The sequence below is a fragment of the Mugil cephalus genome, chromosome 9 (genome assembly GCF_022458985.1).
Source record: "Mugil cephalus isolate CIBA_MC_2020 chromosome 9, CIBA_Mcephalus_1.1, whole genome shotgun sequence".
NCBI classification, from domain to species: Eukaryota; Metazoa; Chordata; class Actinopteri; order Mugiliformes; family Mugilidae; genus Mugil; species Mugil cephalus.
Genome location: NC_061778.1, coordinates 3,949,452 through 3,969,329, shown reverse-complemented (window position 1 = coordinate 3,969,329; position 19,878 = coordinate 3,949,452). Strand labels below are relative to the sequence as shown.

Sequence of the window (19,878 nt, the reverse complement as noted above, 5' to 3'; positions counted from 1 at the left end):
GACGGCCGATGAGATGTCTGGACTCACTTCGTCTCTCTGTGTTTTTTTCTCTCCCCAACATCTTGTCACTTTGCCCGTTTCGACTTTTTTACCCCTCATGCCCGTGCCTCTCAGATAAGAAGCTAGAACGTGGTAAATGAAACTTTGTTATGATATATACTTTCTTTCCTTTCTTTCTTTTCCTCCTTTCCTGTCCAGGCTGTCCCTCCCTCTCTTTCTTTCTTTCTCCTTTTCTTGCTGTGAACTTATGACGCATTTCATTTCGCGCTCAAGGACCCAGTGAAATTAGGCTTTACAGCCACTTCCTCGTATTGTGATGGAAAACCTTGCAGTGATGCTGTTATTATATTATTGTATCTCTGCATTTATTTCCATCTGAAGTGATTGTAGAGCTGAATGTTCACCCTTGAGTGTTTTATCACAGATCTACTGTAACTCCAACAATCTCAGTCTCATGACTGATCAGCAGAGAAGAAAATGCAGTAACCTGAATCTTTTTCTGCTTTTTTTTTTCCTGTAATAGATCATAGTAAACTATACTGACCCTGTATCCTAGAAACTGAAATGATTTGCAATAGGAGCCATTTTAACGCATCTACCTCCCTTATAAGCATCATTCAAATACAGTAGCTCACTTCTTACTTCTCTCATAGACCATCTGTGTCAAACTAGTGCATATTAATACTTCATTTTACGTCATGGCAGAACCACAATAGGTTCAAGGATTTTCTCTGGAATGTGGTAAATAATCTGCATCTACAGTGGTGGAAAAAAAACTTTTTCGGACACCTTTAAAAACTTAATCTCAAATGTCATCATGAAATACTGGTAAAAAAATCTTTTTTGTGTGTGTGGCTGCATTAGACAGACTGTATCATACAGTATGTTTATGCACATGAAAAAAAATGAATTATTGCCTTAATCTGACTTTAACTGGACAACTTACACGTAAACATGTTACTCCGACTAAAATCGGAGTTCTCCTTATCCGATTTAGACCTTCAGATAATGTGATTGGAAATCGATTTTCTCCATCATGTATACGCCTTATGGTGTATGACCACGGAACAAAAACATCCAAGAAAACCGGTGGTAGAAGAAGAAGAAGGTAAACAGAGCCGTTAGAAGAATCGTCTGAGGGAAAGCGCCATCTTATCTGCACCATAAGTAGCGCAAACATTACGTATGAGATTAAAAAAGCTGAACTATTATCCATCTGGTTGTTGTTTGAAATGCTGACACATGAACTTATTATATGATGTAATAGGTCATAACTGGAAAGGCACGTGTCGCCACCTAGTGTGGAGGAGGAGGAAATGTGCTCATCAGTTATTCAGTTTCCTCCGTTGCATGTAAACTGAGACAAGGACCTCATTCAGAAAGTTGAATTTAGAGCATAAATCGATTAAGCTGTGCATGTAAACGCGCTGACTGTCACCAAATAACAGAGAATGTGTTCAAAACTGAACAAAAAATAAATAAACCATCACATTATCAAATTAATATTTAGTCCTCCTGCCATTAGCAGCAGTAAAGCTCTAATCCTGTCCTGCATGTTCCCCATGAGCCTTTCACATTGTTGAGGGATAATCTCGTCCCATTCTTCTTGAGTTACTACTCTGGTTGGTTAGACATTTATTTATGTTTTGTTTTTGTTTTTTTTCCCACAATTTTAAATTTCTTTAAATGCACATTAACATAAATCCAGCATTTTTTTTATTCTATAGCAGCTGATAAGCTCGGTAAGGGAAAAACCTGAAATTACTCAGTTAATTATAATATCTGACATTTGGATTTAAGGAGACATATTTCTATTGATTAGTTGTGTGACCTTCAGACATGTCACTGATTTGGGAGTATGTGTGTCATCAGGCAGTCTGGTGATTTACTGTCCTTATTACATTTAGCTATGATTAAAGTTTAAATCTGTCAATTATTGTCTCCATCTCCATCAGTTTCAGGGGTCCTTGGTCTGGAAAAACGTTGATGACCCTTGTTCTAAATTCTTTGGTTTGCGCTGTGAAACAGACCTTTTGATAATTCACCACAGATTTTAAATGGGGCTCATGTCCGGGGACTGAGGTGAAACTCAAAGACCTGGATACTACTACTGCTCCTGGATGTGTGGGAAGAGGCATTATCCAGTCCGAAACTTTTTTTTCCACCCCTGTATTTAGCACTTTTTAAAGTTTCTCATTCACAAATCCGTAAGTTCACACATCAGCGCGGGAGCGGCTTTTATATCCGGAGAAATCTCAGGTTTCACGTCTTTCCCAAGGACACGTCGACATGCGGGGGGGCGGGTTAGGATCAGGTCGTAGTATATTAATATGAAATATAAAGCCATAGAACAGGGTCTGAGCTCGGTTTCACGCAGAGAACAATAGAAGAGGAGAGTAATATATTTTTTTTTTGTACGTGCAGTGAATGAAATTCGTACCTGTATGTGATGCTACCAACTTTGCCTGCTACAGATATGATATTATTTAACAGTATGATGAGTTACTATGAATCTATAAAACCCAGCACCTACATCTGTTCTGTTATGTTTTGTTCATGTACAGTCATAATTAAATCTGTGCATGTTGTGCATTTTTTTTTTTTTGGGAAAGACACAGATTTATTTGAATCTCTTGAACTGGATAAAATTTATAATGTAATTAAGGGAAACAATTAAGTCAAAACTACAGCATATAAAGCAATATCCAGCTATAATAAAACAAAAAACTAATCTAAAGGAGGTTAGTTGTCATTTACACATTGACAATAACAGGTATTAATTTGTGTGTGTTTTTTTTCTGCATCATATATAAATCACTCATCGTTTTCCCCCAAACCCTCATAACTAACTGGAGTTTGCAGAGTTCAGTAGATCTGTCCTGCATGATGGTTTGCACTGACGTTGGATCCTTGTGTTCATTGTCCACATCTGTGTCGTCTCAGTTCCTTTTTTTCTACGTGGTTTCCTGTCTTCATTTATCTGTTTTCTATGTGTGTTTAAATGTAATGTGAGTGTCGGTGGTTTGTCCGTCTGGATGTTGTTGAGTCTTTGTTGTCTGGACGGGGACGTGGAGGACTTTTATTAGCATGTCCTAATGAAAGCAGGAGGTGACGGTAACGTGCAAACATCAGTAATGTATTTCTATACATGTCCTCCACACACGCAAACTGTTTATTTTAGTTTTATCTCCTGCTGTAAGTACGGTTTTTACTATAAATATAAAATGTGTGTATATAAAGCTGGTTTCCTATAATCACAGTTTCACCAGTGCAGGTTTTTAATCTAAATATTGTGAAAACTGTACAGTCTGCTCAGGTATCGGCTTAACAAGCCATCTGGTTTAACATTTAAACTTATTTTTCCTAAATTAAGATCAAATCCTCCACAAACTTCATGGAAAAAACAACAGAGACGATGAAGCCACTTTTAAATTGTCAATCTGACGACTAGACACTTTAAACTGGGATTGGAATTTTGTTTAAGTATGTGAGGGTCTGTTCCCCTCTAGCTTTTTGTTTGTTTGGTTTTTACTCATATATGAGTATGAAGTTATGAGTTGGTTGGATGTAATTTTAATAATTTTATGTTTCATTACTGTTACTGTTTTGTTGTCTATGCGCCTGGTCTGATGGAAAGACTTGAAGAGCAAAGAGGAAACTGGGAATGAGGTTTGCTAATCATGAGGAGACCTGAGGGTGTTTTTTTTTCAAAAAGAATCAAAAATAAGAGGCATCTATTGGATCTGAACTTCCAGTGCAGTATTAGAACTAAAGTAAAAATAATCTTGTCTCAAAAACAATTTTGTTACAATGTTTCGGGGCTTTTGAACCGTCTGACTTTAATATATTTAAATAAAAATATGCAGACATTTGATTTATTTCTGTAGGTTAATTGTCTTAATTTACCATTTCTACAAACTGAGGACAGATCCTACATATATAACAGTAACAAGACAATCATCAAAGGCAAAAAAATAAAATAAAAATAGACATTTTGATGACTTTACCTTACTACTAATCCATGCTGCTATTGTTAGTATCCTAACCAACAGTTGCAGAGTTTCTCTTTCACTCGTTAATTCAGTGAATCTTTTGTTGCCCCGTCCAGATGAGAAAGTGATGGCAGACGATGAATTTACGTGTGACCTCTTCCGCTTCCTGCAGCTTCTTTGTGAGGGCCACAATAACGGTGAGTCAATGGTGATCAGTTATTTAAAATAATAATAAGCATCAGTGTGGTTTTAAGGCGCCTTCCTTACGATGGACGGCTGAAGGAATAAAAAACACACTTGGTAAAACCTTAACATTACAGCTTTGTTCACCTGATGCATTCTTTCTTGCATCTGCCTTTGTCTTTCTGTAACATTTCATATATTAATGTTTTTTGCATGTTTTTTTCTGTAGTGTTTCAGGCTCCTATTGACTGTTAGGGTAAAGAAGAATTCAGACATTTCACAGTTAAATCACATGTAGAGCTCACAAAAGAAAAATTATCTAGTTCAGTTGCTGTTCTCTCTCCATTTGTCCTTAATTTGACCTGATAAACCACATTTTTCCAGGTCTCTCTGTATTTACTGATACGTTTCACCATGTTTTTGCCGCTCAAGGGGGCGTGGCCTCAGGCAACAGTGACGTCAATGTGTACCCTCTTCTGCCTAAATCCTTTTTTGGTCAATGATTGAGACGTTATGCTGTGTATTAAATACTGGAAAGTGAAACTAATGGCCAAAAATAAAATAAAAAGTAAATAGGGAACATTTACGGTAAAGTTAGAGTCTTCTCCACTAAATATTTATATTTTAAATCAGTGGAGCAACGGCATTAATTAGACGTAATTTAATTAATTAATTATAATTAAACCTGTTGACTTCTTCGTGTTCTGAAAGAGAAAATATTATTTATCCTGATACGAGTGAGATTTACTTGTGCAAAAATAATGCACCTGTTTTATTGTCTTCTATCTGGATTGTTAAAAGTTTTCAGTTTAAGGTGCATTTTTTTATTTCCTCCTTCGTCTGTTTTCAGATTTCCAGAACTACCTGAGAACTCAGACAGGCAGCACCACTACCATCAATATCATCATCTGCACTGTGGACTACCTGCTCCGACTACAGGTCACTTACTTACTTAACATAAAGCTGAATAAATGCAAAGAGGCCATGAAAGTATCATTTTAGTTCATCGTTGCTGGATGATGAGCATCAGGTTAACGAGAAATGTCCTATTTAAATGTTTTGAGAGTTTAGTCGACCAGCACATAGATTTATTTCAGACTTATTGCACTTTATTATCTGCAGAAGAGAATTAGGGCCACACATGAAAAATAAAATTAGAGGAGGGTTTTTTTTTTCATCATGCACTTGGAGAAAAAAGTGGAAATTTCGAGAAAAAAGCGGAAATTAGACCTTTTTTCTCAAAGTGCATGATGAAAAAAGAATCTACCTCCTCTAATTGTTTTTCTCATGGGTGGTTCTAATACTCTTCCATAATTATCTCAGAGCTGAGTTAACATGAACCCTATTAGATAAAGATAAAACTCAAACGCGTCCTCCTCTCTATCTGCAGGAGTCGATCAGTGACTTTTACTGGTACTACTCAGGAAAAGACATCATCGATGAGCCTGGTAAGAGGAATTTCTCCAAAGCAATGACCGTGGCCAAGCAGGTCTTCAACAGCTTGACTGAGTACATCCAGGTAAGAAGGTTTTAATCAACAAAGACAGGACGGGATGTCTAGTGTTTAGAGGAATTAGCTTAAACATGTTACACCATTGGATTTTAGACCTCTGTCCTTATTGAAAATTGCTAAAATATAAACATAATCGCACGTTTAAAAATGAAATAACTTGTACATATATGAAACATTATCTGTCTTCAGGGTCCCTGCACTGGGAACCAACAGTCTCTGGCTCACAGCAGATTGTGGGACGCTGTCGTTGGGTTCCTGCACGTCTTTGCTCATATGATGATGAAACTCGCTCAGGTAATTAATATCTTACTAAATGATTAGCGTATAGTTTATTTATGTTTTTATTTTTTTGCAAAGAATACAGAAAATTCACTCTTTTTTTATTCCAGTGCATGAAATGTTTACATATTAGTGTTAGTTTATTGTGATTTATACTAATTTTATGAACTGTCTCTCTCATGGTTCCTGCAGAGTAAAGTATGTATTTATTTGATTATTCCCTCTCTATATAAACTGGTTTTTAAATCTGAACTAGCTTTTTTCCCCTTTTCTCTTTGTCAGATTGTTTCTGCCTTTTTTAAATGTTAATGTTAAAATAAAGGGTGATGATAGGATACAAACTTTAAATAATTTTTTTACTGTCACAGGTTTAATCCTAATTGAAGCTTCAATTAAAGATCAAATCTTAATAATACAAAAATATAAGATGATCTTTTTTTCTAATTCACATTTAGATTCAGTTGTTTTTCCTATTTAAGTTGTTTAGTATAATCATTATTACTTTATTATTGAGCAAGTTCATTTATACGTTTATTGTAATCTCAGTTTTAAAGTTAAATTGAAATTTAACTTTACTTTTAAATGCTTCCAAATATCATTGAGTCCAACCACATCTGGTTCAGATCATTAAAAATCTAGATTAGTCGGCAGAAACAGTTTGAGTACAAACAGTTTCTCTTCTTTCCTTCTCTTGCCTCTATTTCCTCTCACTTTACATTTCCTGACTTTGTGCAGCAGTTAATCCACCTAATTCAATTTTCTCTTCATTTGACACTGACCGATACGCAGCGTTTGATTGTGCAAATGTGTGTTTGCTCTGAATAATATGTTTGCAGCCTGTAACTTGTTTATTCTAACTTGTTTATTCTTGCGCCCTCTAATTTCCTGTTACGTTTGTGAATGCTACTCACACTGCTGTTGAAATTGCATCAATATATCTTAAGTTAAAAAAAAAAGTGAGATAATACATTTTTTTAATTTTAGTTTTTGATCATCACCAAATCATATAAAAGCATAAGATAAATACAATGGATGCAGACTTGATGATACAACTAGAGCTTGATGTAAAATAATATTAAGGTTTAGAGGATAAATAAAAAAATTAAAAATGTTGATTGATAACGTTTTTATTTTCATGTGTAACCCTGTTAGATGCACCCTGATACTGGACAACGAAATGGCGTAAGAATCTGTGTTTTCCCACCAACGCCATTTCATTTATAGGCTGTAAATGCTTTTTTTTTTTTTTTATTTAAACCCATCATAGTCTTAATTAAGAAGCTTAACAACCTGCACCATCTACATATGCATCTTGATAGATTCTTTCTTCGGCAACTCATGTGTTAAAGCAAGTTTTACTGTAGTTTAAGGTTTAGGGCAAAGAAGAATTATATAGTTTTCACTGTTCAGTGGGAAAAAGGAAACAAAAATGGATTGAGATTTATTTTATGTCGCTACCTAAAGCATTTAAACGTCTCGCTTTGCTTCTGTCCACTCGTCCATCTTTGTTATTTGTTGTTGAGGTACCACTAGGATTTGTCTTGACACCCTTTTCCTGTAGATCTCCACCAGACTGACAGCCACTAAAGATTGTCTGATATATATAATCGTGGTTGTTTTGCTATCTGCTGGTGCAGGCCTTCAGGAGATTTAAGATCAGCGTCTGCAAACGTCTGAAAGTCTTCCATCCTGCAGCCTCTTTTTCAGATTAAGGGCGGTGCTCTCTAGAAGAGCCATTACCTTCCTCCCCCCCCTCTTTACGCTCACCTCTGTTTCTACTGTCCGCCCCCCCCATCACTGTCACTGTACTAACCGAGATGTTAAAAATGCATATTCTTTATTTAAAAATGCAAACCCAGGATCATTTTTGGACTAGAGCACCCTCTGAGGTAGCGTCTTTAACTTATGTTTGCAAAAGAAGCACATACACTATCAAATAAACTGTAATACAAACAATTATATAATAAAAAAATATATATAAATATATAAATCAGTACATATATTGAGAAATTTGTCTGCTGTGTGTTTTGACTTTGGTGCAGGACTCCAGTCAAATTGGATTATTGAAAGAACTGTTGGATCTGCAGAAGGACATGGTAGTGATGCTTCTGTCACTACTTGAAGGTAAAAGGGCCATTACTCTGTTTGCCATTAAAACACTTGAATCTGCAAATATTCGTTGATGCTTTTTGATCTTCAAATTGTCTGGATATAGAGCTAATATAAACAAATGTGGCACTGAATGTATTTGAATCTTTAAAATGTTTTAAACACATTTGTGTGCATTTCTGTACAAATACAGTGGAAAAACGTACCCTTTTCCTTCTCACATTTAATACAAATATCAGATATAGTGTTGTTGTATGTATAGACCCGTTCACAGTTTGTAAACAATGTGACATATTTTGAGGGGCGGGGCTTAGCTGGAGGCAAAACATCTCAAACAGCATAGCCTGTAAATTCTGATTAGCGTATTTCAATGACTATTTTGGCAAGAATGGACGAGGCAACTGCATTTTAGAGAATACACTTATACATTCACTCGGTTGACTGATGGAAATATATTCAGCGACCCCTGCACTCTCACTACTGGATGGACAATTTGTCCAAAGGAGGACACAGAGGGGACAAAGTTTCGGATGTCTTTATCAGGTGAAATCTCTCCTACTAAGATATTACAAGAAGTAAGAGGAATCACTGTGGAGGGTAACGTAGCAAATACAACTCCTGCCTGGACACCCCTGAAACATACAACTAACTAGCCTAGCAGTTAGCATTAGCGGTTAGCATTAGCATTAACCTGTAACAAGAATCCCCCAAATAGTGATGAACTATTTGTGGAACAGGTAACACTGCAGGAGGAGGCGAAGAATACTGATGATGTGTTACTGTAGATATTATTCTTACCTGATATCAAGTGTGTGATGCAAACAGCAAGTTGTCGATGATTGTCTCACTCCAGTCTTTTCTTTTCATCGCGTTCAACCAAAGACGTCTGGTATTCGATAAAACGTCAAGTTAGTGTTTTGGCTTTTTTGGTTTTGACGCCCAAAAAATACAGCAAGAGACATTTTCCTGGTTGACAGTGACGGTGTTCGCTTCAAACTTCCCTCTTTTTTGCCTCCAGTTAATGTCCTGTCGTCACAATGACATGAGCCATGAAGGGGTCTATGAAGTTTTTCTGGAGAGACATAGGTTCATATCAACCACTAGAAGCTTTATCTTTTAACTTTATATACTGCCCTCATCTACTCTCATCTTACAATGCTCTCAGGTAATGTGGTGAACGGCACAATCGCCAGGCAAATGGTTGACATGTTGGTGGAGTCCTCCAGCAACGTGGAGATGATCCTGAAGTTCTTCGACATGTTCCTCAAGCTCAAAGACATAGTGGCGTCCGACGCCTTCCGCGACTACGTGACCGACCCACGTGGGCTCATCTCGAAGAAGGACTTCTCCAAAGCCATGGACAGTCAGAAGCAATACTCGCCCTCGGAAATCCAGTTCCTCCTCTCTTGCTCGGAGGCCGACGAGAACGAGATGATCAACTTTGAGGAGTTTGCCGATCGCTTCCAGGAGCCGGCCAAAGACATTGGTTTCAATATCGCAGTTCTGCTCACGAACCTGTCGGAGCACGTTCCCCACGACACTCGCCTTCAGAACTTCCTGGAGCAGGCGGAAAGCGTGCTCAACTATTTCCGCCCTTTCCTCGGCCGCATTGAGATCATGGGAGCCAGCAGGAAGATCGAGCGCATTTACTTTGAAATCAGCGAGGCGAACCGCAACCAGTGGGAGATGCCGCAGGTCAGAGAGTCCAAGCGGCAGTTCATCTTCGACGTGGTCAACGAGGGCGGCGAGAGCGAGAAGATGGAGATGTTTGTCAACTTCTGCGAGGACACCATCTTTGAGATGAACATTGCGGCGTCCATCTCCGAGCCCGAGGGAGATGGCGCGGAAGAAGAAGACGACGAGGAAGAAGAGGAAGGCGCGGCGGAGGAAGGCGACTCTGGAGAAGGAGAGGAAGGCAACGGTGAGGCCGAAGCTCCGGAGTCAACTTCTGCCTTTGCGGAATTCCTGAAGAGCGTCGTGAACTTCTTCAACATGTTCACCTTCCGTAATCTGCGCCGTCGCTACCGCAAGCTACGAAAAATGACGGTGAAGGAGATGGTGGTCGGCCTGGTTACGTTTGTCTACACCGTTCTGATGGGCATCCTGATATTTGTCTATAACATATGTAAGGGCTTCTTCACGCTAATATGGAAGGTGCTGTTCGGTGGAGGTTTGGTAGAGGGTGCGAAGAAGATGACGGTCACGGAGATTCTAGCCAGCATGCCGGATCCAACACAAGATGAAGTCCATGGGGAACTGCCTCCCGAACCGCGTACTCGAGAAATCCAAGATGCAGATGGAGGAGCGGATATCTTAGACGCTGTCGGGGGAGAAGAAGAAGAAGAGGACGGCGAGGACAGGGAAGGTGGACGGCAACCTGGTTTCAATACTCCCGGGGGACTTGGAGACTTTGGAGAGACGACAACAGAAGAGCCTCCAACTCCAGAGGGGACGCCGCTACTGAAGAGGAAACTGGTGAGTTTTTCTTTCTGATACTTGTTTCTTAAGGTGTGCACTCTGATTTTTTTGTTGTTGTTGTTGTTGTTTTTTTGCTTCATTACCATTGTCAGTCTTCTATCAAACTTGTTTTTTTTAAAAAAGCGGTCAAAATGTACATTTAGGTGTTAATTTCACTGCACTATGTTTGTGTTGCTCCTCTAATTTATTCCTAAATTGGTTTAAAGTCAGTTTTCTAAGCCTGCTCGTAGCATTGTGATCCTCATCTCTTTCCTGGCATCCTTCCTTCCTTCCTATCCTTTCTATTGGCAACCAATCATGAAAGTAGGAAGGTAGATCTGAAGTTAACATCTCACTCTCATTGGTTGGTGTCGATTTCTGACAACGTGATTCGTTCAAAAGCGCCACATGACTGGATATTCTGCCGTTCTGTGTTTATCTGCGAGGGACATTTAAAAATGCTGTGAAGTCTCCTCTAAGAAGAAAATTACATCTCAAATTAGCAAGAAAAGTCAAACAAAAGACAGATGAAGGAGACGAGAGGGGAAGTCAGACTCATGTTTCATACTTTAATGACTTTATTGAAAATTTAATCTGATATTTTGATATTATACATGTTGTTATGATAATATGAGATGTTTTGAAGGATTTGAGTAGGTTTGGTTTTGGTTTATAGTGGTTTCCAAGAAAAATATACACGACTTTTCGATGTAAAACTTTAAAGGCCGTTTCCCAAAATAAGTTTTTCTGCTGCTCTGAGCCAGAAATCTCCACCTCAGTAGCACTTTTTCAAACCACACTTTCCAGATTTATTCCTAACTACATTCTGCAGGTATTTACAGAGGCGATATTTCATATACCGTTCAGAGCCTGATTTATAGAATATTTCACTCCTAAAATCATGCCAAAAATTTAATTTTTTTGGACTGTTGACAGTATTTTGTGATGTATGAAGTGATAAAAAGAGATTTCCTTATGTAAATACCTGGAAATCTAATGCGTTAACAAAATTAAACAAGAATTTCTGCTGATTTCTGCTCTGGAACTGTACCAATTGGTGCATATTTAAGTAGATAACTCCTCATTTGGATATTTAAATATAAATTCACAGAAAACTTATTAGACAAAAAAAAGTGATTTACTGAAAAAGTTTCATGGTGATGTCTATTAGTTAAAAATACACCTGCAGTGTCTCGCCTTAATTGACTGCAAATTATCTTTGGCACAGCTGGCTGCTGCAGTGGGAGGACAAGAGGAGGAGGTGAAACCTGAAACTGAAGAAGAACCTCCTCAGGAGACAGAGAAAGCAGAGTAAGTCTTTGGTAAAGTTAAGACTGAATCAGTCTCAGCTACAGATGTTTTCACTTTTAAATGGATGTAATTCTCTGTCCTGAAGTGTGTCCAGGCTCGTCTGTGTTGTTTTCATTAGTTTTAGCAGTTTATATTATCACATATGTTTTTAATAAAGTTTAAAACACGTCCCACTAAATGTCTCCGTGTCCTCTCCAGCACTGAGAACGGAGAGAAGACGGAGAAGACGGAGAAGGCTGCTGAGCCTGAGCCTGAAAAGGTGGAGGAAGAGCCCGAGGAACCGGAGGAGAAAACCGTGAAGGCGAAGGTGAAGAAGGACAAGAAACAAGCTGAAGAAGGTTTTGAGCTGTGGAACGAGCTGGAGATTCAGAGGATTAAATTCATGGTGAGCGCCATGTTTATCAGTGAATTATATGATATTATATTGGAAATATTTCTGTTTTTCTGCAGTGCTGAGATTAAACTTCCTGGTTTCTTTATTTCCTCCACCTCTAGAACTACCTTTCCCGTAACTTCTACAACCTTCGCTTCTTGGCCCTGTTCATCGCCTTCGCTCTCAACTTCATCCTGCTCTTCTACAAGGTCCGTTAATGTGATGAATATCTGATCAAATGACCCCTGTAGGAGGTGATGCTGCACCATTTCTAATATACTTCACTATTATAATTCACATGATGACTTTAACCTGTTTTTCTATCTTAATTAACCACTGACCATTTATTTCCCTCAGATTTTGGGGTTTTATTACTAAAGAAATTGAGCATGGCTTTTTTTTTTGTTTGACGTGTCCAGGTGTCTGAAAGTCCTCCAGGTGAGGAAGACTACGAGGGGTCCGGTCTGTTTGAAGGTTCTGGTCTGTTTGAGGGCTCCGGTGCTGAGGAGGAAGGGTCTGGATTAGGAGAAGGAGAAGGAGGAGAAGATGAAGATGAAGAAGGTCCCTTGTACTACTTCTTGGAGGAGAGCACAGGCTACATGGAGCCGGCCATGGCTTTCTTCGGCATCGTCCACACCATCATTTCCTTCCTCTGCATCATCGGCTACAACTGCCTCAAGGTGTGTTTGTTCTTCTTAGCTCTTTAAAAAACGTTTTTTTGTGCCTTCTTCATCATGTAACCCCCTGCCACCTCTTCAGGTCCCTCTGGTTATCTTCAAAAGAGAGAAAGAACTGGCCAGAAAGCTGGAGTTTGATGGTCTCTATGTCACTGAGCAGCCTGAGGACGATGACATCAAGGGCCAGTGGGACAGACTGGTGCTCAACACTCCGTAAGAGTCTTTTACATTATCATTTCACCCCAATCCACCCATATTGGTCCCAGATGACACGGAGCAAGAATTCTGTTAAATCAGACATTAAAATTTAGGCCCAGTTCAACGCGAGTGATGCGTTGGCCGCCATGATGCAGTGACATGTGTAATACAGTTCGTCTTCTATGGAGCTTGGACACTTCACATCCTTACTCTCATACAAGAGTTGTTTATAGAGAAGAGATAATATCATGTCAATAAACCCAGAGCTGTATCTTAGAGAGAGTCTGGCCAAGTCAAATCATGGCGCCATGTTTGCTACGTCGGAGGTTAGATTTTACAGTGTAACTCTATGTGGTGGATGTGCTACGTGGAAAAAAAATTCTTATTTTCACCATTAACAGGCCTATAAATGTTATTGCTGACATCTGTCAATATGTAAAAGGTCCTCACTTAAATATCCCAGCATCTACTTACTTTGAATATCTTAAATGAGCTTTAAAATGCTTTGTAGACCAATCACCTCATCAGTCATGGAGCTGTGTTTACCTTCTCCTCAGTCTCCGTGTTCATCCTTCGCTATTAAAAGGTTGAAAATTAAACTAGTCTTAATATTATTTAGTATTATCATTAGTATTATCATTATAGCATTAGCACGCTAGCCATAATAACTTAGTGGTAACTGAGGCAAAGTTACTTGTCAATTAAATTTGTTTATCTACATTGACATAAATTACATGAACACATGGGTTTCACAGTATATATGACGCTAGCTGCTATTTTTCTAAGCCTTTAGTCTAAATAACTAGCTAGCATTAGGCTAGCATAAGGCTAGGTTAACTTCAAACTTCATTCATTTGTAAAGTGGTGTTTTTGAGATCAAGATTCACATTAATGATGGTATGACTTTATTTTTTCTATATAAAATCTTAACAACGTCAAAGAGAGACATTGACATTTACCTCATCACATAATAGAGAGAAATCACTTGACATCCAGTTCTTCCTTTTAATCTTCTTCTCCATAACTTTCTCCATTTTTGTTCTCTGGGGAAACGGTGGAGTTTCCCCCGTGTTTTCTTTGTGCAGAATTTTCTTGTGGACCTCAAATATAAATCATGTCATTAGTTGATGTCATTTTTAACGGTGTCTCTTTTAATGCAGATCTTTCCCCAACAATTACTGGGATAAGTTTGTGAAGAGAAAGGTGAGTTTTCCCAGATTTTTCAGCCGTTGTTCTTGGACGAGATTTACCTTGAAGTGAACATCTTTGATCAACTGCGTGCGATTTCCAGGTTCTGGATAAATACGGTGACATCTACGGCAGGGAGAGGATTGCGGAGCTGCTCGGTATGGACCTCGCTTCTCTGGACGTCAGCGCCATGACGCACGAAAAGAAGCCCGAACCCGACACCTCCATGTTTAGCTGGTGTGTTCTCTTTAATCGTTACAGTTTAATTAGCTGTTAAGGGTTATAGCACAGAAACACTGAGGAACAAACGTGTCTCTTTTCTCTGTAGGATAACATCTATTGACATCAAATACCAGATCTGGAAGTTCGGTGTTGTTTTCACCGACAATGTGAGTTAAAGAAGAAGCTCCTGCTCATTTAGAAAGAGAATATTTTACAGGATGATGTTCTGATAATAAGCCTCTTCCATCTTTTAGACTTTCCTCTACCTGGTTTGGTACATGTTGATGTCTCTGCTCGGACACTACAACAACTTCTTCTTTGCCTGTCATCTCCTGGACATCGCCATGGGTGTGAAAACCCTGCGCACCATCCTGTCCTCAGTCACCCACAACGGCAAACAGGTGACGCTTCCACTCCCGATGCATCATGTTTGTTTTTTTTAAGGCTTTCTGCTTTACCTGTGCTCTGTTCTGACCTCGTACCACTCGCTCCTTACAGCTGGTGATGACGGTGGGTCTGCTGGCCGTCGTCGTGTACCTGTACACCGTGGTGGCCTTCAACTTCTTCCGCAAGTTCTACAACATGAGCGAAGACGAGGACGAGCCGGACATGAAGTGTGACGACATGATGACTGTAAGAAGAGGGCGATTATAAAACAAATATACAACTTTACTTCTGATGTGCTGCAAAAAAAAAAAAAAAAGCGTGTGTCCTGGCCTCCTCCTCCTGCAGTGTTACCTGTTCCACATGTACGTGGGCGTTCGCGCCGGTGGCGGCATAGGAGACGAGATCGAGGACCCGGCTGGAGATGAGTACGAGCTCTACAGAGTCGTCTTTGACATCACCTTCTTCTTCTTTGTCATTGTCATCCTGCTGGCTATCATCCAAGGTACAGTGTTATTCCCTGTAGCGTGCATGAAAAGGTTCATCCTAACTAGTGCTGACCAAAAATGTATATGTACACGGTTATTTTTTTTTTTTTTTCATGCATAATCACACGTTTGCAAATTTTCTACAGGTTGAGAGAGGAGTTAATGCAGTAAATTGCCTAAGGATGGACTATTTTAATGTGATTAAACAGGTTTGCATGGTGTTAGCGCTGCCTGCTAATGTGGAAATGTTGACATTTACAGCTTAGAGATTAAAAAAGTAATAAAAAAAAGAAGAATTAAATGTTATCAAAATGAAATGAAGAAACAGTTTCATTTATTTTAACATATTTATTCATATTTAAACATATTTAAACTTCTATGTCTCTAATGTCAATAGCAGCTCAACCGGTTACCGTAATACCTGAAGTCTGGGCGCAACATTTTTTTTTTCCTCATTCATAAAAAGCTAAAATTTGGGACATTTTTGGGGACAGCTTTAACCAGGGGACAGGTCATCCAATACGGGGGCTGTCCCCAGAAATAAGGGACGTCTGGTCACACTAAAAAAAAACAACCAACATAGCACAAGTCTTCTCGTTCTACCGCTCCTTCATTTTTCAAACCTTTCCATCTGATCTGAAACAGTGTGTCCTGGCGCAGCGTTCTACTTGGTGTAATCAAATAAACATATGCTGGTACATTAAAAGTTCATATCATAAAGAAAAAAAAACAATAATTCAGTATGAACTGTAAACCATCGAGCCCTAGTTAATCCTGGTTCGTGTGACAAAAATGCAAACAATTGCATCTGAAGTGATGAAGAGACAGATTGTTTCTTCAGACTAGTGAGAAATAACTGTGGTGTGTCTCAGGTCTGATCATCGACGCCTTTGGAGAACTGAGAGACCAGCAGGAGCAGGTCAGAGAGGACATGGAGGTAAGATAACGAGTCTCGCTGGGATCCACCTTCAGCTCTCTGTCAGTTACCAGACAGTAAGAGTGTGTGTTTAATCCAGACTTTCCTCTCCCCCTCCAGACAAAGTGCTTCATCTGCGGAATAGGAAGCGACTACTTTGACACGACGCCGCACGGCTTCGAGACGCACACTTTAGAGGAGCACAACTTAGCCAACTACATGTGAGTTATACGTCCTGATCTCATTGATGTTCAAATATACCAACATGACACTGTTTCACTCCCTCAGCGGACGAGGAAACACCATGTGACCTGATCCGTGACACTGTTGCTAGGCAACCGCATCACTGTTTAGTCCTATTCCTATTTTCTCTTTGTTTTTACTTGTGGTTATTAAGAGTGTTTCTGTCATGTTGAGGTGAAGGTGTGGACACAAATGCAGGACAAAAGATGAGGCCGGGTTTTCAAAACAAAAGTATTTAATTAAACAAAATCAGAAATCAAACAAAAAGCGTTGCAGCGGTGGCAAGATCACAAAAATGGTAAAAAAAAGAGGGAAACAAGACCAAAAATCTAAGGAGACTGAAACTGAGGGAGGAACACACAAACCAATCAGCAATCAAGGAAAACACAAGGAAGCACAAGAGACAGGAAACCAAAGGAACTTACCAAAATAAAACAGGAAACTCAAAACATATTCACAAATAAAAGCCACAGAACCGTGACAGTTCCTTTTATGTGTAATTAAGCTGCTGCGACCAAATCATTTAAAGTTTAATGCTTTTGTTTCTACTTAAAGTTTTATGTGAACTTCAGATAAACTCAACTCAGGTCACGTCAGAAATTTAACATTTCTTTTATTTAGGTCGTTTAAGAAGAGGAGAAAATTAAAATTCGCTTTGAAACTCATCTAAAATCCATCCGTCTGTTTTAATACCGTGATTTAATCCTTGAAAACTTCTTTTAAAACTTAAAGGATCACACAGACAAAAGTTTAGAAGTAGTATTGAAAACTTGTTGCGTCTATTGGACTTCAAGAGACAAAACGGAGCTGTGATGTTTTACAGTTTACTATTTTTTTAACAGTCACTATTTTGTCCTAAGATGTGAAAACTAATTTTTAATTTCTCTTTCAGGTTCTTCTTGATGTATCTCATCAATAAGGATGAAACAGAACACACAGGACAGGTCAGTAAATATAAAATAAACATCTTTAATATCAAAACTCTTCCTTTGACCATTTTTTCCTTCCCTCCCCCTTTGACTTCCAGGAGTCGTATGTGTGGAAGATGTACCAGGAGCGATGCTGGGACTTCTTCCCGGCTGGAGACTGCTTCAGGAAGCAGTATGAGGACCAGCTCGGATAAAGTCCTCCGTCTTTATAAATACGCGACTTAAAGGGGAGCGATGGGGGGGGAGGAGGAGGAGGAGGGAAAGTCAGAGAAAGGAAAAGAAAAGAAGTGAAACTTCACTTCACACACATCCTGTCTTAGTTTTGTCTTTTGTCTGCACATCTCTCTCCTCTGTTGAAGCTATGCACTTTGACTGCACTATTGTTCCACCTGCAGGAAAAATGTCGATGGGTTTGATTAAGAAGAGCAGAATATTTCTATCAAAAAAAAAAAGGCGTCCGACGGCACAAGAAGCCTTTTTTTTGTTTCACCTACAAATACACTACATGGCCTTTTTTTTGTGTAAAATATACATAGATTGCCTTGCATATCAAATGCGTCTTTACACAAGGGGCTGTTTTTAGTCGCTGCTGCTGTAAACGTTATAGTGCCTATAGCAATGTCACTGCTCTCGCCATTAGCTTGTTTTAGACTGTTTTAGTTTTAACATTGACATTAGAGGTGGATACGTCTTATTTTTTTTTTATTGTTTGTACTTTTTTTTTCTTTCATTTTCTGATTGTTGATTGTCAGTGAGTTTGGACGGAACGTGACTCTGAGACCGTTGAGGGAAGCGGTGGATGCTTTTTTGGCCTCCCTTTATTTTCCCTCAAGACACGACATTAAAAAAAAAAAAAAAAAAACAAGCCATCGTGAATGGAACTTTTTTCCGAGATACCGAACGTAGTAGCATCTGCGTACGTGACTCATAATGAAACACTGGTGCGACTCGGCTGTACAGACAAAAAAAACCCAGTTGACACTCTGAAGTCTTACGATGTGCGTCCCCCCCGGCTGTGTGTGTGTGTGTGTGTGTGTGTCTCCGTCCCCCCCGCTGTCTCCGCCGGTGTCTCCGTGTCTCCATATAAGATAGTGAGGACGTACGCACACGTGCAGCACAGGACGACGCCACGGTTACTTTATTTATTGTTTGTATGCAGATCGAACCTTCTGAAGACGACCGTTTTAGCCCGTCTGTGTATCTGGCCGACAGTCTGTTTTACGACACTTTATGCACAAGTAAGTTTTTTGTGAGTGCATTAAAAAATAAGTAATGAATGTATTTAATGTATACATTTCACCAAAGTGTCATCTGTGTAACTGAGTAATGACCAGGCTGCTTAGAGGCCTTTCGGATGAAAATACATATTTTACATAAACCATAGATATACATATATTTATTTTTCTTTGGGGGCTTTGAGGAATTTAAATGATCCGCGCTACTTTATCAGACATGAACACGTGTAACTGTTTGTGAACGAGGAATATAATCTCAAGTAAAATGCCCAGTTTGCAGTCAGAAGAGAAAATTTAATTTGGCTTTTGTTTTTTGCTAGTTAGGTTTTTACGATAGATATTTTTAGGAACTCGGCCGTTTACCGTTTATTTTTCTCAACCAAAAAAAAAAAAAAACAAGTCACGTGTGATGCATTGATCTCAGACAGTTCTGTCTCACCGCGCTTCATTTTCGAAAAACAAAACGTGCAAACTCTCCATCTCAGATTTAACGTTTTCTTTTTCTTTTTTTTTTTTTTGTTTTGGGCTGTCGATGCTACGGAGCTGAATGCAGATCACTACTTTCCACCTGACTGAGTGTCCTCTGACTGAACCCTGTGTTTCAATACAGAATAAACAGATTATTTTAAGGAGAACTGCTCGCGTGTCCTTATTCAAAGAGGTTTTTTTATTGTCGTTTCAGCCGCGTACACTCACTTGCCACTTTATTAGGTACACCTGTTCAATTGCTTGTTAAGGCAAATAGCTAATCAGCCAATCACATGGCTGCAAGTCAGTGTATTTAGGCATGTAGAGGTGATTAAGTTCAAACTGAGCATGAGAATGGAGAAGAAAGCGGATTTAAGTGACTTTGGTTGTGTTGCAACACTCATCCCGACCCCATCTTGAAATTTCTTTTATTATAGTGATGATATTAATAATATATTAGGAACAAAGGATAATAATAATAATAATAATAACTACTATAATGATAGTTATAATAATATCAATCACAATAATAACAATAGTAATAATATTCACAGTAGTAAAGAGAGTTGAAATTACCTTTTTGAGACGATTAAAGTTTACGTTTTATTAAATAAAATTGTTCCTACATTCGTTTAGTCGTCTCTGCTGGAGTTTCATACTGGCTGGACTTTATCTTGACCAAATATGAAAAGCACTTTACGCTGTATTCGTTT

The 19,878-nt window shown here is 38.9% G+C and overlaps 1 protein-coding gene across 11 annotated transcripts in view; it reads left to right on the top strand.

The window, feature by feature from the left end:
* The window catches only part of ryr1b (ryanodine receptor 1b (skeletal)), a 75,601-nt gene extending 56,269 nt beyond the window's left edge, over positions 1–19,332 (top strand). For 4 of the 11 annotated variants that reach the window (XM_047593417.1, XM_047593413.1, XM_047593414.1 and 1 more), the window contains 23 exons: positions 115–132; positions 4,109–4,189; positions 5,026–5,114; positions 5,566–5,694; positions 5,878–5,982; positions 7,827–7,856; positions 8,010–8,091; positions 9,242–10,551; positions 11,762–11,844; positions 12,043–12,229; positions 12,340–12,426; positions 12,637–12,897; positions 12,977–13,107; positions 14,253–14,295; positions 14,384–14,517; positions 14,609–14,669; positions 14,757–14,903; positions 15,001–15,135; positions 15,235–15,391; positions 16,247–16,311; positions 16,411–16,511; positions 17,426–17,477; positions 17,561–19,332. In XM_047593417.1, the coding sequence (XP_047449373.1) occupies positions 115–132; positions 4,109–4,189; positions 5,026–5,114; positions 5,566–5,694; positions 5,878–5,982; positions 7,827–7,856; positions 8,010–8,091; positions 9,242–10,551; positions 11,762–11,844; positions 12,043–12,229; positions 12,340–12,426; positions 12,637–12,897; positions 12,977–13,107; positions 14,253–14,295; positions 14,384–14,517; positions 14,609–14,669; positions 14,757–14,903; positions 15,001–15,135; positions 15,235–15,391; positions 16,247–16,311; positions 16,411–16,511; positions 17,426–17,477; positions 17,561–17,656 (3,584 nt within the window). In that variant the 3' untranslated portion in view covers positions 17,657–19,332. The remainder of the gene's footprint in view (positions 1–114; positions 133–4,108; positions 4,190–5,025; positions 5,115–5,565; positions 5,695–5,877; positions 5,983–7,826; positions 7,857–8,009; positions 8,092–9,241; positions 10,552–11,761; positions 11,845–12,042; positions 12,230–12,339; positions 12,427–12,636; positions 12,898–12,976; positions 13,108–14,252; positions 14,296–14,383; positions 14,518–14,608; positions 14,670–14,756; positions 14,904–15,000; positions 15,136–15,234; positions 15,392–16,246; positions 16,312–16,410; positions 16,512–17,425; positions 17,478–17,560) is intronic. The other 7 variants (XM_047593422.1, XM_047593420.1, XM_047593419.1 and 4 more) reach the window with 3 other exon arrangements.
* Positions 19,333–19,878: the final 546 nt, after the last annotated feature.